The sequence below is a fragment of the Erpetoichthys calabaricus genome, chromosome 9, assembly GCF_900747795.2.
Source record: "Erpetoichthys calabaricus chromosome 9, fErpCal1.3, whole genome shotgun sequence".
In the NCBI taxonomy this organism is placed as follows: Eukaryota; Metazoa; Chordata; class Cladistia; order Polypteriformes; family Polypteridae; genus Erpetoichthys; species Erpetoichthys calabaricus.
In genome coordinates, this window is record NC_041402.2 from 196,137,783 (window position 1) to 196,155,410 (window position 17,628).

The window sequence follows — 17,628 nt, forward strand, 5'->3', positions numbered from 1 at the left end:
GTACGGCCGGTGGTGTGCCAGTCCGTGATCAGGAGCCGAGCCGAGAGCCTTGACTGGTCACAAACCAGAGGCTTCACCTCACCCAGCACTTCAGCACCGCTGCCCGGTGACGGCCATGAGTCCCAGGGTACTGCACTGAGTTCCCCGTTTGCTGTGCCTAGCTGGCTGGCTGGGTGTGACACCATCTGCCCTTCTCCCCCAGTGCCACTCAGCCTCATTTCTTCATTTGGGTGGTCTTGGGGTCCCTCTGTGTGTCCCCTCAGACCTATTATTGCTCACACAGCTCCCTCCAGCAGGCCCATGTCACCAAACACAGCCTACACTTAGTGGTCTACGTCACCATCACACCCTTTACAGGCTGCCAGCTGCCTCCTCCTATCTTAAGAGATGTTTTGCCACCGCAGGAGCCAGTGAGGTGGTTCCCTGGGTCATCACTTGTGGTCCTTGGCCACTTTTGTGTGTTGTGTTCCCACCGCTCAGTAGGACCTGCCACCTTTGTGAAAAATATTTGAGAAGAGTGACGCATTGTGAAGTGGAGCACAATCAGGAGTTCATGGGAGACGACCGCACCTTATGGCTTTAAAGTGACTGCAGTTTCATGGAGGAGGTTATGACTTCGATGAGGTGCACGGTGTGACACACCAGGGAGGCGGCTATGACGAGTGTGACGGTGTGAAGTGTGGCGCTCCATCTTCATCACTAACTCTCCAAAGTCCAAACTACTAACAGATTTGTACGATGGCTTCGGTGCTTGTGGTCCACCAATCAGCACAGTTCATTGCGCAGACCCCACCCACCATAGCTGAACAGAAAGTCCAAACTGTGGAGTGGGAGGAGCTAAAAAGAATCCCAGGACCTACAAAGGGCCAGGCGTCCTGCAGGGGGAATGCGCTTCATGCCTGCTGCTCCCTTCATCTCTTGCTTTCCTTCTTAGTGTGTGTGAATGTGAGGAAGATCAAGAAAGAAAGAAGAGAAAAGGAAAAGGAAATGACGGACCACCCGTAATGCAACATAAAATCAGGCAAGGCAAATGGATGAGCTCTGGGTTGGTCGGGTTTGTAGACATGAAAGACGACCCCTGAATGTGTTCTTCTGCCTAACATGAATTTCTGACGATGATTTGACCAACTGACTGACCGACTGACTGACTGATTTTGGTTTTGTTTCGGGTGCTTGCTGTCTGATCTCTCAGTTTTTGCCAGTTTTTCGACTCCACGTTTTGTCTTCTGCTCCTTTCCATCTCGCACCTCCAGGCAGAATAGCAGAAGGAGAACTGCCCACCTAACCCTGTGGAGCCCCCTAAGCTGAGCAGCACCAAGCCGTGAACTCATTCAGTCGCTCAGGCCACTGTTACCTCAGCTTCTGCCCAGCTCTTCATCTCTCTGAAGTATCGGTAGCACTGACCAGAGAAGCTCGCCCAGCCCTGATCACAGACGGACGCATCTGAAAAAGAGACATTCTTGGTTAGTGGCGGCCACGTGAATATTTCACAGTCCTACACATCTTTTGACCTGAGACCACCTTTTCTGCAAGCGGACAGCTGCTGCTCCGTCGCCATGCAGATTCAGTGTGACCTCAGGTGACACTCCTGCCATTACTGAGTGACCAGGAGTATTCTGAGCTTCCACTTCATCTGCCCCCAACCTCTGCTGGTCCCGTGGATGATGAGGGGGCCTCTCAAGTTGTCCCTGAGCCCAGAGCTAATGCCAAGGGGACCAAAGAAAATGTTTTATTAATAAAAGTAAGAGCACAAGGAAGGAAGGAACAAAACCCTTGCCACCCTGCAGGGCCGAGGAGTGACAGGACTTGCACCCTGTTGGCCTAATGGGTGTTTTTTGTGTCTCAAGTGACACCAGAGACCCCATCATAATGTCACCTTCCCACCTTATTCTCTCCTCTCTTATCCCGTAAGACCCTTATCCTTTATCACCGCATGACTCCAAGGTTGTTGAGTCCTTTCAGCAGTTTTGTGGCCCGTCTGTGGTCAGGATTGTCCCCTATGGCACCATGACTAAAGCTCCACCTTGTGGCTGCAGGTGTCATTGCTTTTCTTTACAAGGGCCAGGTGTCCAGCAGACGGCTGGTCCACAAAGCAGGCTCTCCGCTCCACCGTCTCCACCTCAGCATTCTAGTAATTTCCTACCATAGAAACTCTTCCTGGTTTAATGAAAACACTCGAGCTCTTAAATTAGAGTGTCGAAAACTGGAGCGCAGATGGAGAACAACAAAGCTACATGTCTTTCAAATTGCATGGACAGAGAGTGTTAATAAATATAAAAAAGCTCTCTTTAAAGCTCGCTCAGAATACTATTCTACATTAATAGAGAGCAATAATAAAACTCCTCAGGTACTGTTTAGAACTGTGGCTAAATTAACAAATGGAAATTCAGATCAACAGTGCAAAATACCAACATATATCAGCAGGACAGACTTTATGAACTTCTTCAATGAGAAAATTAAAAATATAAGATCCCAGATCTCAGTGTCACAGTACAAACCAAATACTAGCTTAGCAGACCCTCACATCGTATTCAGCACTTTAGTCATTTTAACACTGGAACTGAGCAGGACGTCTTAACTTTAATTTCTAAAATGAAGCCCATTACTTGTTTCCTGATCCAATGCCAACAAAACTAATAAAAAGTGCAATGGATGTTCTTTCAGTGCCAGTTCTAAACATTATCAGTAGTTCATTATTGTATGGCACAGTACCTGATGCACTAAAAGTGTCAGTCATTAAACCATCACTTAAAAAGTCAGACCTCGACCCACACATACTAATAATTATAGGCCTATTTCAAATTTACCGTTTCTCTCTAAAATGCTAGAAAAAGTAGTCGCCAGTCAGCTTCAGTCACACTTTACACATCACAATTTATTTGAGAAATTTCAGTCTGGTTTCTGCACTGGTCATAGTACAGAAACGTCACTAACGCGTGGTGTAAACGACATTCTGATATCCTCTGATGAAGGAAACTCCACTGTGATGATGTTGTTAGACTAAAGTGCGGCGTTTGACTCCATTGGCCATTCGATTTTACTGCACAGGCTAGAAAATGACGTTGGACTCACAGGCAGTGACTGTGCTCTCTTGGTTTAGTTCTTATTTATCAAATCAATTCCAATACGTACAGAAATGTGCTGACAGGACTCCGTCATTATACACAGAAGTGAGATATGGTGTCCCTCAGGGCTCAGGACTGGGACTGTCACTGTTGTCACTTCACAGACTCCCACTGGGCTCTCTCAGTAGGACACATTATATTAATTTTCACTCGCATGCAGATGACACCCAGTTCTACTTTTCTTTTAGATCAAATGAAGTTTCTCTGATGTTGTCTTTAATTAGTTGTGTTAGTGAATTAAAGGAGTGGATGGATGAGAACTACTTGTCTTTAAACACCAAGATGTTAATTGTTGGAGTGAGTGACGCTGATCACAACAATATTCTGTCCTCATTTAACATCTCCATTAATTTTACTGAATCAGCCCACAATCTACAAGTTCTCTTTGACTTTAGCAGGTCATTTAAAGCACATATTACATCCATCCATTATCCAACCCGCTGAATCCGAACACAGGGTCACGGGGATCTGCTGGAGCCAATCCCAGCCAACACAGGGCACAAGGCAGGAACCAATCCTGGGCAGGGTGCCAACCCACCGCAGAACACACACAAACACACCAAGCACACACTAGGGCCAATTTAGAATCTCCAACCACCTAACCAGCATGTCTTTGGACTGTGGGAGGAAACCGGAGCACCCGGAGGAAACCCATGCAGACACGGGGAGAACATGCAAACTCCACGCAGGGAGGACCCGGGAAGCGAACCCAGGTCCCCAGGTCTCCCAACTGTGAGGCAGCAGCACTACCCACTGCACCACCGTGCCGCCCCCGCACATATTACAAAGTTGTTTAAAACATGTTTCTTCCATCTTAGAAATGTTAGGAAATTAAGGTGCTTTCTAAATAAACAGGATTCTGAGAAATTAATTAATGTGTTTATTTCTAGTAGGATTGACTACTGCAATGCGGTGTTCACTGGATGTTCAAACTGTTCTTTATTCAGCCTCCAGTTAATCCAAAATGCGGCTGCAAGAATTATTACAAGAACAAGAAAATACGAACACATAACTCCAGTTCTTAAATTCTCACACTGGCTCCCAGTTAACTTTAGGGCAGATTTCAAAATCCTCCTTTTAATGTATAAAGCCTTAAATGGCCGAGGTCCGGCATACTGGTCTGAACTTATCATGACTTATAAAACTGAGCGCACATTAAGATCTCAAGATGCCGGTCTGCTTATGATTCCAAGGATTAATAAAATAACAGTGGGGGGTCGAGCTTTTAGTTACAGGGCCCCTAAACTGTGGAGTGGTCTGCCTGCTACTATAAGAGATGCCCCTTCGGTCTCAGCTTTTAAATCCCGGCTGAAGACTCACTACTTCAGTTTAGCACACCCTGACTAGAGCTGCTGATTAACTGTACAGACTGCATCTCTGTTGTTAGTCATTAGCTCTAAAACATAAGTCACATGACAGTTAGAATTTGTTACTAACCCTCACCTATTCTGTTTTTCTTCTTGGTACTCAAATGTGCCAGTTGGTGCCACGGCCCACCTGCCAAGTTGTTTTGCCTGCCTAAGGTAAAGTCATCCCTGATGGAGGATCGCAGGAATCGTGGGGTAGAGGGGTCCTTTCATCAGATTGGCTGGCCCAGCACTGACTCAGCTGTGGAATGGCCAATAGGGGGAGGCAGCTTGATGGCCGAGGTCTCCAGGACTCTAAACAAATCCAAATCATATTATGGGATATCATCTACTGTTATATTCTGCTCCGTACTTGTAAAATTATTATTTTTATACTGTATTGAGGATTTGTTCTGTTCTGTGTACTGTACTGTATTGTATTGTATTGACCCCCTTTTTCTTTTTGACACCCACTACACACCCAACCTACCTGGTGAGGGGTCTCTCTTTGAACTGCCTTTCCGGAGGTTTCTTCCATTTTTTCCCTACAAGGTTTTTTTGGGAGTTTTTCTTGTCTTCTTAGCGAGTCAAGGCTGGGGGGCTGTCAAGAGGCAGGGCCTGTTAAAGCCCATTGTGGCACTTCTTGTGTTTGACATTTTGCTTTCCTCCATTTGCCACAATGACAGAAACTTTGTACCTAAAATAAAATGAAGGCCTTTGTGCCGAGAGGTTTGTGCCCACACTCGTCATGGAGGTGTTGGCCTGTGGTTGTACACGGCCAGGTCACAACTTGGGGTCATCCTCAGTGTGAAGCCCAATGTGGGTGTCCTCAGTGATGTCACAGTGCTGCTGACGTCACACATTATGACCCTCTGATCTGTATCTTGGCTCACTGTGGCCATTAGTACTCAATAACGTCGGTTTGGGTCAAAACAGACCCAGAGACCTGACCGATCAGATGTCTGGCGGTGTTGTGAGGTCTACAGCCATGTCAGTCGGCAAACCATAGCAAAGGATGGAGGCAGAGAACTGACAGCTCAGCAAGGACCTCCAGAAATGGGGCTTAGGAGACCACAGGGCAGCTGCCAGGGACATTTCTGACTGCCTTGGACTTTGGCTTTGTGCTCCTTGACGTGTGTGTGGGTGTGTGTGTTTGTGTGTGTGTGGGGCGGTGATCGCACAGCCTGTCAGCCTTGAGGAGCCGTGTGGGCCTCGTCCGAATTCTGGGTGACAAGTGTGAATGTCGGGGTCCTTTACAAACATCCCAATGAGCAGAGAATTAAACAAAATGAAAGATGCAATTAAATGTGTGACTCACGCTAAGATGACCAGCCGATCGCCCCATGAAGACGCAGATGAACAAATGCCACACCCTACTTGGTCTCCTAAGGTCCTGTGAGCCGTCACATGTCCCCAACCTGCCCAAGCTGTCTCAAGACCTCCGAGCCTCGTTCAGCGAGCCCACCAAGGCTGTGACAGCATGAAGAGCTTTACTTTACTTGGCCAAATGGCCGTCCAGACTCACCTGAAGCAGCCTGAAGACTGACAGCCAAACTGACCAGCAACAGAGGGAACGCTGTGACCATTGTGCTTAAGGTATCTAGAAAAGAGAAGAGAAAAAGAAATGTGAGTTCTGACACATGTGAGTCAGCGTCCTGGAGAAGAGCAGGTGGTCATCCTATTGAGGATAAGGCGGAGGGGTCACCTTTACCTTGGTGGGCAGCTGCAGCCCTTCAGATGACCAGGCTGTGTGAAGTGACTTGTGGCTCCTTTTAGGCCGTCTCTTGGCAGTGAGTCACAGTGGGTCACCGTGGGTCATGGCAGGTCACCACTTCGACAATCATGCCTGACACCTTCTCCCACTCTGACGATCACCCAAGGGGGAATGGTGGGTCGTAAACCAATTGACATGGAAAAAAGTGGGCGGCTGAGAAACTCTGATCTACTGGACCTCCATACTTACTGCCCCCTAGTGGTCTGAGGGAATTCTGCTAAACTGCCCATCAGGGCCCAATGCTGTTCACCTACCTCTGCACCCTGATGGCGTCCCAAGTGCTTACGTGATTCTGGCAGATATCTACAGAGAGCAGGTGGGGTCCGGCTGAGCAGGGTCGGCTCTCTATGTTTGTCACGATTCTCCAGGTCAGGAGCCGGCGCCCGTAGTCAGCTGTAAGCAGAAGCTCCTCACAGAGAAAGGCACCATGACATGGCAAGTACTGAAGAAGGATGGCAGAAAGTCTTCATTTCTCTGGGATGTGGGGTCTACACTCCACGTATTGTTTACTATTTTCAGGTAGGGTGACCCCCAGGCCCAGGACAGGACAGGACTTTATTTTGCATATTAACACCTGCTTTATTTCACTTATATTAGCACAGAGCTAGAATGAGACCCCCATAGATCACATCAGCTACATTATCAATGCACGATAGACAATGTGACACGTACGTCAAACCAACCAGCGGCAAAGCCAGGAATGGCAAAATGGGGGGCCTGGAAATAACTGGGTGGGCAAACCATAAGCCTTTATTAAATACTAGCTGTGTAAGGCTGTGCTGTAAAAAGCCGGGGGTCCTAGAAACTACTGAACTCGTCACAAAAAAAGACAGAAATGTCGAGATGTCAGGAAATTGAAAGGAAAAACCCTGAGTGTCTCTCTGCTAGGAAGATTCATTTGGCCAACGCGCTCGTCTCGCTTGTGTATCCTCGGAGGCGGAGCCCTCACCCTGACTCCACCTCTCACTGCCGGGCCGGCCGGCTGGACAGACAGACAGACAGACAGACAGACAGACAGACAGACAGACAGACAGACAGACTGACAAATGGACAAACGGACAGACAGACAGACAGACAGACAGACAGACAGACAGACAGACAGACAGACAGACAGACTGACTGACTGACTGACTGACTGACTGACTGACTGACTGACCTCCACGCGCAGACGTTTATCTATAAGATGAAAACATTTTGTGGACTGGAGGTGAGTCTGGAGGCGGTGTGTTGGGGTTGGCTCGACTAATCCACGATTGGAGATGACAGACTCAGATGGTTGACAATTGACACTTAACATAAATCAAACATTGGGGTGAGCAGCTGGCTTCTTCCTGAGCCCCCTAGGCCCCCCCTGTTGCTTCACACCAAAAACCAATGACAATGACAAACAAGCAGCCACCAAATCAGGCCGTTTGCACGTTAGTGACAGACAGCGCCAGCGAGCTCTGGACCATCAAACACAGAATTTCCACAACACTCTTCTGGAGTCGGACGGCTCGTTTTCTGCCTGAAGGTCGTGGTGTTCACTTGAAACCCAACATGGCTGAAGTGGGCCGTCAATGTCATGGGTGTCACATCCAGGGGTCTCATCTATAAAATGCATAGAGTCGATCATCACAGCGCTAAGAGGGGAGCTCAGATGTGGGGTGGGACAGCAGCACATGGGCTCTGAGCTAACAATACAATACAATTTATTTTTGTAAAGCCCAAAATCACACAAGAAGTGTGCCTGCCTCTTGACACCCGCCCCACAGCCCCCCCACCCCACCACCCCTCCAGCCTTGACTCTCTAAGAAGACAAGGAAAAACTCCCTTGTATGGAAAAAAAATGGAAGAAACCTCCGGAAAGTCAGTTCAAAGAGAGACCCCTTTCCAAGTAGGTTGGGCGTGCAGTGGGTGTCAAAAAGAAAAAGGGGGTCAATACAATACAATACACAGAGCAGAACAGAACAAATACTCAATACAGTATAAAAATAAAAATGTTACAAGTATGGAGTAGAGTTTAACAGTAGATGATATCCCATAATATGATTTGGATTTGTTTAGAGTCCTGAAGACTCTAAGCTGCCTCCCCCTATTGGCCATTCCACAGTTGAGTCAGTGCTGGGCCAGCCAATCCGATGAAAGGAGCCCTTTATCCCACAATTCCTGCGATCATCCATCAGGGATGACTTTATCTTAGGCAGGCAAAACAACTTGGCAGGTGGGCCGTGGCACCAACTGGCACATTTGAGTACCGAGAAGAGAAATAGAATAGGTGAGGGTGAGTAACAAATTCTAACTATCATGTTACTTATGTTTAAGTGCTAATGACTAACAACAGAGATGCAGTCTGCAGAGTTAATCAGCAGCTCTAGTCAGGGTGTGCTAAACTGAAGTAGTGAGTCTTCAGCCGGGATTTAAAAGCTGAGACCGAAGGGGCATCTCTTATAGTAGCAGGCAGACCACTCCACAGTTTAGGGGTCCTGTAACTAAAAGCTCAACCTCCCACTGTTATTTTATTAATCCATGGAATCCTAAGCAGACCAGCATCTTGAGATCTTACTGTGCGCTCAGGTTTGTAAGTCATGATAAGTTCAGACAAGTAAGCCGGACCTCGGCCATTTAATGCTTTATACGTTAAAAGGAGGATTTTGAAATCTGCCCTGAACTTAACCGGGAGCCAGTGTAAGGATTTAAGAACTGGAGTTATGTGTTCGTATTTTCTTGTTCTTGTAATAATTCTTGCAGCTGCATTTTGTATTAACTGGAGGCTGTATAAAGAACAGTTTGAACATCCAGTGGACACCGCATTGCAGTAGTCAATCCTACTAGAGATAAATGCAGGAAATAATTTCGCAGAATCCTGTTTATTTAGAAAGTACCTTAATTTCCTAACATTTTTAAGATGGAAGAAACCTGATTTGGACAACTTTGTAATATGAGCTTTAAATGACCTGCTAGAGTCAAAGAGAACTCCGAGATTGTGGGCTGATTCATTAAAATTAATGGAGACTCCAACTGAGTTTAAAGACAAGTCGTTCTCATCCATCCACTCCTTTAATTCACTAACACAACTAATTAAAGACAACATCAGAGAAACTTCATTTGATCTGAAAGAAAAGTAGAACTGGGTGTCATCTGCGTACGAGTGAAAATTAATATGATGTGTCCTAATGAGAGAGCCCAGTGGGAATCTGTGAAGTGACAACAGTGACAGTCCCAGTCCTGAGCCCTGCAGGACACCATATCTCACTTCTGTGTATAATGATGGAGTCCTGTCAGCACATCTCTGTACGTATTGGAATCAATTTGATAAATAAGAACTAAACCAAGCGAGCGCAGTCACTGCCTGTGAGTCCAACATCATTTTCTAGCCTGTGCAGTAAAATCGAATGGTCAATGATGTCAAGTCGTTAGTAAAAACTCCACAGAAAGTGAGGCCACGTGAAAGTGTGAAGGGGCAGCAACAGAATACGATAAAGCAACGCAAACGGGGACAACGCGTCAAATGTGGACCCCATAAAGACAAAGATAAGAAAGGAGAAGAAACAGGCAGAGAAAGAGGGTGGCCAGGGTGGTCAGTGTGGAAAGATCACCCAGCTGGAGAGTTGGAGTCTAGAAAGTGTCACCAACAGGGACATTATGCTGGAGCGTGTCACACAGGTGACGCAGCACACACAGACTCGTGGCCTCTAGCTCTACATTTTCAAATTCCCAGATGTCCTTAATGGAGTTTCTGTTGCTCTTTGAGATGGTGGTCTTTCCTTTTCCTATGAAGGTCCCCTGCCATGTGACAATATGCTGTGATCGGCCAGCATGTCTTACTCTCTGAGCCGAGTTTGTGTTTCTCCTTTCACTTTATCACTTTTTTGCATCTTCTTCTTGCGCCTTTCTGATTTCCTCTCGTCTCTTGTCTGTGACTGCGGGTTTAGTTTTATACAACGCGATTCATAAAATAAAGAAATGAAAAACAATAAAAAACACGATAAAGAAATGTCCACTTGACCCCTGCAGTCATTCTGCCTTTAACAGAGAGGGAGTTCTCCTCAGTCCTAAGTGCACTAGAAGGTGTAATGCGGACCCCCTTGTCCTGTGCTTTACTCCCCCCCACTAACCTGACTTTATTATGTAAGTAAACTGTGGACACGGTGGGAGTTCATTAATTCAAAGCACACTGCGGTGACATGCTGGCTATTTGTCAGTCCCCACTGTCCCCAAGACTTGTCACCAGTTAGAATGTGGAATTTCTGAGTTTGGTGGCACAAGTCCCTCCTGAAGAGCAGGCCATTATGTCCTGTGACTGTCCCTGGTCAGCTGGCACATATTTGGGAGGTCTGATTTCATGTCATCTTTTCAGAGGTCAGGGGGTCCTTGTGGTGGACAAAAAGCTTTGTGTTAAAAGGTTTAACTTCTTATTCATTAAAGCGCAAAGCAAACTGCAATAATTAAAGCTGAAAAGCCGCGAACAGCAGAAGCCACACGTTAGCTCGTCGTCATAACGCCATTCAAGTATAAATAATGAAGAAAAGCAAAAGCCTTACAGTCCGTGTGTCTCCGCGGCCGCTCCTCCTCTGCTCAGCTCAGCTCTTCGTGTTCTTTTTCTGAGATTTTATCTCTCAATTTCAAAGAAAACGGAACATCCGTTCAAATTTACCAGGATTTCGTCATTTTTTCTTTTTCATTTTAATTACACGTGACACTCATATATGAACTATAAGACATTTTTGTATGTGTAATGTCTCTCTCGTTCTTATCTTATTTCCAGTGCACTTATCAGCAGACCTGTCTTTAAACGCCCGTCTAATTCACAGATTATTTCACAGCAGGACCCTAAGTGTCACAAAGGTGGCCTCGTTTTTGTGGTTTTCTTCAACGTCATAGAGTTTCGCATGTCAGCTCCATGTTTATAAATCATGAGGAGGATTTCCAGCACAAGTATGGATGCAAAAAATAAAAATGAATACTGAATGAAACTGAAACTGCTAAGACCCCGTTATGTTGACATGGCTCTCTCATGGCTTCATTTAGTGTGACCCTGATATTCTGTATATTCATTGAATGCTCATTTTTATCATATCTTCATAGTCTGTACTAATCCCTACTTTCTCTGCTGGTTTTTTTTCCATTTTTTTGTGGTGCCAATCTGTGCCCCCACCACCTGATCAGGGCGCCATGCAGTCTCTCCATTGATGGATTGAAGGCCAGAGGTCCACATGACCATCATCATCATCATCTAATTCTTCCACATGAAGCCTGAAAACCCTGAGGACTGATTGAGATCATTGATGGTGGGTAGAATGCCCAGGGGCAGGCTGGCTGGGTGGTCTTGTGGCCTCGGCACCCCTGCAAATTTTGTTTTTTTTCTCCAGCTCTCTTGAGTTGTTTTTTTTTATTATTTCTGTCCTCCTGGCCATCGGACCTTACTTTATTCTTTTTTTACTTAGTATTGCCTAATCATATATATATTTTTACATTTTTCTTTCTTCATCTTTTAAAGCACTTTGAGCTGCAAATTTTGTATGAAGACATGCTCTAGAAATAAATGTTATTGTTGTTTTTGATCTGCTGTACTGTAGCTTGTCCATCACAAAAGAAAACCTGCTCAAAGAAAATGCGTTTCGGGATCAAATCAACTTTACAACAACAGCTTGAATGACAAATCACTTTTATTAGGGTCACCAGGTCACCTCAGAGTGCCATCGACGTCATTGATTCCACGAAGCGGCCACTCGTCACTCCAGCCTTCCCCACTTTCAGCCGAGTTTCTTTGCACACACAAATGGGTGAACCACAGTGCAGTCTGCGTCATTCCAGCTGCCTTGGACTGAAAGAGAACACAAAACAGGAGGTGAGGGGTCCGCCAGTGGTGGGCCTGCCAGCCAAATCTCCAATCCAGAAAGTGAGGTGGAGGTGAAATGTTCTCTTGTCATGTCTCCCTAAATACAGTTGAGCTGGCAGGACCACCGCGGGACCTCAAAATGCAAGATTCACATTTAAGACCGAGAGGTCACCACCCAGTCAGGTGACGTGACAAGAACACGAAATATGAAGAAGCATTGCAGACGTACACCATGTAAATAAGGACAGGGTGACCATTCAACAGGTCAGCAAGCTGTCTCCATGGCTACTAGGAGCACCGAGGTGGTCTGTGACATGGCCATGTGTAGAAAGACAAATCCACTGATCACTGAAGAGCCCCTTTGATAAGTAACACTGATAAGCTCTACTGTGGTAGAGGGGGCCTAAATGAAGGTACCAGAGTTGAGGGGAGACAGTGAAGTTCTCCAGGTGCAAAGCAGAGCCCACCCTGACTGGCAGAATCACATCATGGGATGGCACCTGCTCAGCTCAAGAGTGTGACGCGCCGTGGAGGGTGGTGAGGGTGGTGGTACAGGTCTGCCTTTTCTTCAGGACGAACCAACAGGAGAACCAACAAACCGTACGTATGTCACATGTCCTGATGGGCCTTTGGTTGCCATTGGATTATTGTGAACTGTTCTGAGGAGAAACGCAAGTAGGACTTTCACCGCACTGAGGACACCTGACCACAAAAACTTGAACTAGGAAGAAGTCAGGTGGGCTTCTCCAACACAGAGTCTCATCTGCGCTGGGGGGATTGTATTGGGCATAATATGGGATCAGTGCCTCTAAGCAATCTGTGGGCTCCAGCTGTAGAGAACTGAAGGTCCAGAGAATGAACTGAAAAACATGGAATGTGACTGATGATAAAGAAGAGTGGAAGGAGATAATGGCTGCTTATTGCAGATGTGAATTTAAATCTGCCAGAACACGTGAAACATCTGATAAAGAGTATCCCACTGCTGACACCAAGTGAAGTACTGAGCATGCCCTGAAGATTCACAGGACACACTCAGTGTGTTCTCACTCTGCAGGGACAGTGGATGTGACCACTACATCTTGATTCATTTTGTGTGAAGATTTGTCTGTCATCTAAGGTGACACATGTGGCATTGATGGCCAAGGCAGAGAGAATGAGACAGGCGGGTGATTGAACCGCCAGATCCTCATCCTCGGGACACTTAGAGTCTTCAAGTTACTGACTTTGGGAGGTGAGAAAAAAAAACTGACTCTGCCAGGGACCAATTTGAAAGTGGGGAGACAGTGGCACCACCTGCCATCACTTTGTTGCTATTTTCACGCCATCATATGTCATTTTTCTTTAATAGATCAGTTTACTAAACAGGGAAGGCCGTGTTGGCACCCTAAACTGCTTTTGGTTTATCGACCCTTCCTCCCTTGACCACCACACTGGCTTCAAAGTGGAGTGCAGTCCAGTGGTGGTGAGTTCAGTTATTTCTACTTCCTGAGGAGCTTCACAGACCACCAACCACTAACACAACACCCCTGTCCTGTGAGACACTCTGGTCACAGGTGACCCGTGCTGTGGTGTCCAGTCCTAACTTGGCACAACGCACTGAACTGAAGTGACAGCTAACCAGCATTACAACAACCAGCCCACCTCACACCACCCCTGACACAAAAAGAAAAACAAGAGATTACCTTGAAAGTTGATGTGAATACACTTCTCGTTGCCATCAGCTTTATTGGGTTCACCGCTATTCCAGTTGACGAAATCCCACCTGGAGCCGTCTGTCCAGAGCCACGCTGTTTCCTAGGAAGCACAAGCACTGAGGTGAGCTGTGGCCTCTGCATGACATCAGGACTTCATTTCTCATCCACTCTTGGATGGTCTGCACCCCCCACTTAGGACCCTCAGAGAAAGGACAAGGAGGCCAACTTACCCTCACAGCATCAGAGCCACCAAGCCAGGTGACTGGGTTGTTGACATCCTTGCTTTTAATCAGATTGACGATGAACTTGTTGTCATCGAAGCTGTTCACTGACGCCAGGTTTCCTCCAAGGCTGAGGCAGTGTAACTGGGGGATGACACAGGGGGTCCATGGTAAGTAAAAATGCTGCCAATTTGACTTTACTGGCCATAAGCTCATCGTGCTTTACTCAGAAATCAGACCATAGCCCGAACCCCCACACACACACACACACACACACTTTACAGATGAATGACTTGTAAACTTCAGTAACGTTTTGACCAAAAATGCACTTTGAACGTTAATCTCGTTTCCATAGGTGTTGGAGGAAGCAACCAAACGTGAAAAGTGTCAGGAACAACCAGATAAAAACAAAACGTTCTGAAACATCTCCAGGTGACATCTCCAGATGACATGTCTCGCTTTACTGTTTTGGAGAAGCACACACAACAGGATTCTATTTTTCAAAGGAGCCCCAACAGCATGTCCATCCTCCTTTTCCTCAGCTTTTCCTATTTTTATGGGGGGTCGCTACTTTCAAGCAGACTTCTCCACATTCCACCACCTTCATACTTGTTCCCATTTGACTTTCATCCCTCAGATCTTTACTCATTCAATCAGCCCAATTCTGCTCTGCGGTCTCATGTATATCACCGTAGATGTAGAATGTAGAATTCACACTAAACATGGCGTTTGGACAAAACTGGAAATGTGCGTATGCTCAAAAAATCCAAATGCACAAAACTTTGGGTACACCAAGTTCCACACAAGTCCACTTTATAAATCTCAACAAAACTGAAATGCAAGTCACGTGTACGCCCCTACAGCCCCACCCCTACTCCTCCCAGAATTTTGCCTATTTGAATATGTAAATCAATATAATTAGCCCCTTTTCTTCAGTGCTTTGTTAAAAGACAATGGCAAAAGCTGCACATGGAAAAAAAGAATTTCAGTGAAAGTGAAGTGGAGGCAAAGAAAAACACACTCTTTGTGGGCTTAAACAGCGGAGTAAACGACAAAAGGAAGTTGATGGAGTGATACAGAGTGGCGGGGAATCTCGAAAGTTCAAGTTCACACAGTCACACAGTGTCCGAAACACAGTTATTATAGTTAACGAAAACTAAAATCAAAACTGAAACTATTATTAAATAACATTTTTGTAAACTGAAATAAAATAATTAACAAAACTAAAACTAAATGAAACTATTAAAGTAGCTGAAAGACTAACTGAAATAAAATAATAATTTACTAAAAATAACTTTAGTTTTTGTCTTTAAATGAATATTCTTGCTGTTAGTCTTTAGCTCTTGTAACTTTTAACTGTAAAACAGAAGCTCATCCCTCACGAGCCGCCCACATCTTTTTATACATTGAATGGCGACTGAGGCCTGAGGACGCGTCTTCACACTGCATTTCCGGGCGCGTAAACTCTGTGGAATAGAAACGATTTACGTGCCGCCTTTCTCTGCACTTCTTTTATATCAAGATGTAATTCAAATGCCTGAAATCAGAATGTGCCGGCCAACAAAACCTTTACCGTATGGACAGAAAAATCACGAGTGAGTAGCATTTCAGTTTACGTCTCAGCTGGCTGTGTTTTGTTGACAATAACTCACCTGCCACTTCGCACACAAGAAATCCTTTCCTTCATCGTACAAGATCAGCGTATTGTTGCTGACCAATCACTTGTTTTCTTTAAAAAGTCGTTTAACAACGCAGCGATACAAACCTTGTCAAATTCCTGAGCTGGCAACGTCTCCACTGAACTACAGGTATGTAGGTGAAGAGAGTCTGCCAACTGGTGAACAACTAAACATACTAATGTGTTTTTGTATTTATTCTATATTTATTACTTTATCTTTTTTTTAGTTTATATTCACAGCTCAAAATAACGGATATTGTGAATCCCCTAATCCAGTAGTAGAATTATGTTTTAAAATTCTGTCCCCCTTTTTCAATTTTTCTCTCTGTGTCTTAAAACAGATAGTTGAAATATCGTACTCTTTATGTTCTTAACATCAGCCACATCATTCAAATTGCATACCAGGGATTTCTTGCCTTGAATCCAAACCTGCTGGGGTAGGCTCCAGGCTTCTGTGATCCTGCTCTGGATAAACAGGTTTAGATCGTGTCGTTTATATCGCTCCTAATCTCAGATGCTGTCTCTGTCATTTTGTGCCCCTCCATACTCTTATTACCTGCTCTTTATCTGCTCATTAAGGGTTTACTGTTCTTATGGTGGGCTGTTCAAGTCTCACTGCCCCTAACCTTCACACTACATGCTTCTTTTTCTTTGTTTCTGTCCATACAGCTAGGTGGGGTCGGCACACTCATTCAAAGCTAAGAGTCCTCTTCTTCATAAGCCCCCATGATTTTCATGATCACACTGGTCAGGACACAGTAGAATCTGTTTTCTGATTTTTGATTCTTTTCAGGCCTGCAGGTGGCAAAATTCTGACTTTAAATTTAAGTGCCTGAGACGGAATGAGAGATCAATATGGCAGGTAGAAAATAACAAAGCCCAGTATGGGAGATTTTTGAATGCAATATTGAAGGCATTCATTATAAGCTCATTGTCTTGGAGCAGGATATGTGGTGTGCTGTAGACATTAAGAGTTAAAAATCCTCACACCTTATAATTCATCTACATTTCATTACAAATTGGCCATTTCTGGGCAATAAAAGGAAAAGATGAAAAGTGTCAACAGTCAGCACACATTTGTTCAGCACAAATGACATAGAAAATATTTTAAAAATTATAAAATTGCATAAAATTGTCTGCTGTGGGCTGGCGCCCTGCCCAGGGATTTGTTCCTGCCTTGCGCCCTGTGTTGGCTGGGATTGGCTCCAGCAGACCCCCATGACCCTATGTTAGGATATAGCGGATTGGACAATGACTGACTGACTGTATAAAATTGTTCATATTCAATATCTGGTTTTGATTATGCTTGTTATTAATCAGATAAAAACAAAAGCAGACAGTAAACCTTGTGGTGCAGTCAGCTTCCACAGACATTAAACTCATAATATATGCACATCCATTAAGTGTACAGTTCTGTGTCATTGAGACATTAAAACTAAACTCCATAGTAGCTCCATGCTATAATTACTAAAACTAAAACTGAAACAAATAGATATAAAAATAAAACAGAAATGTCTTTGTGAAATAAAAGCTAAACTAAAACTAAAAATATTCAGTGAAGGAAAACTAAAACAAAACTGAATTTCCAAGTAACATGTGAAAAAATATAAAAATAAAAACTAATATAAAAAGACAAAACTATAATAACCTTGGTCTGAAATAAAAAAGAAGTGGTCAGATATCAAAGTCACCGTGAAAAGGTGAGTCGTAGCCCACCGTCTGTTTATTCTGTTTCAGACAATAGCAGACCCCCGTGCTGAGGACTCCTCTTCATCATAACGCTTCTCCTTCTTTCACATTCACACCATTCAGCTGTTTGCAGTTGTTCCAACCTGCCAGGATTCCTTGTCGGGCACACAAGATGGCAAAGCACGGTACTGCAATCACAGCAGCGAGCAATCGAATGACTTTATGGAGTTTTTAAAGATTTTCTTTATTTTTACATTCCACTGGTGAGTCCAAAGCACTG

General features: G+C 45.0%; 1 protein-coding gene across 4 annotated transcripts in view; it reads right to left on the reverse strand.

The window, feature by feature from the left end:
• The window catches only part of LOC114657054 (lactose-binding lectin l-2-like), a 561,576-nt gene that overhangs the window by 536,295 nt on the left and 7,653 nt on the right, over positions 1 to 17,628 (reverse strand). The window contains exons 5-7 of one of the 4 annotated variants that reach the window (XM_051931858.1): positions 13,991 to 14,125; positions 13,749 to 13,860; positions 11,860 to 12,051 (exon numbers count right to left, since the gene is read on the reverse strand). The exons of the other annotated variants lie outside the window; for them this stretch is intronic. Coding sequence (XP_051787818.1) covers positions 11,981 to 12,051; positions 13,749 to 13,860; positions 13,991 to 14,125 — 318 coding nt within the window. The 3' untranslated portion in view covers positions 11,860 to 11,980. Of the gene's footprint in view, positions 1 to 11,859; positions 12,052 to 13,748; positions 13,861 to 13,990; positions 14,126 to 17,628 lie in introns of those variants that run through there. 4 annotated transcript variants of the gene reach the window in all.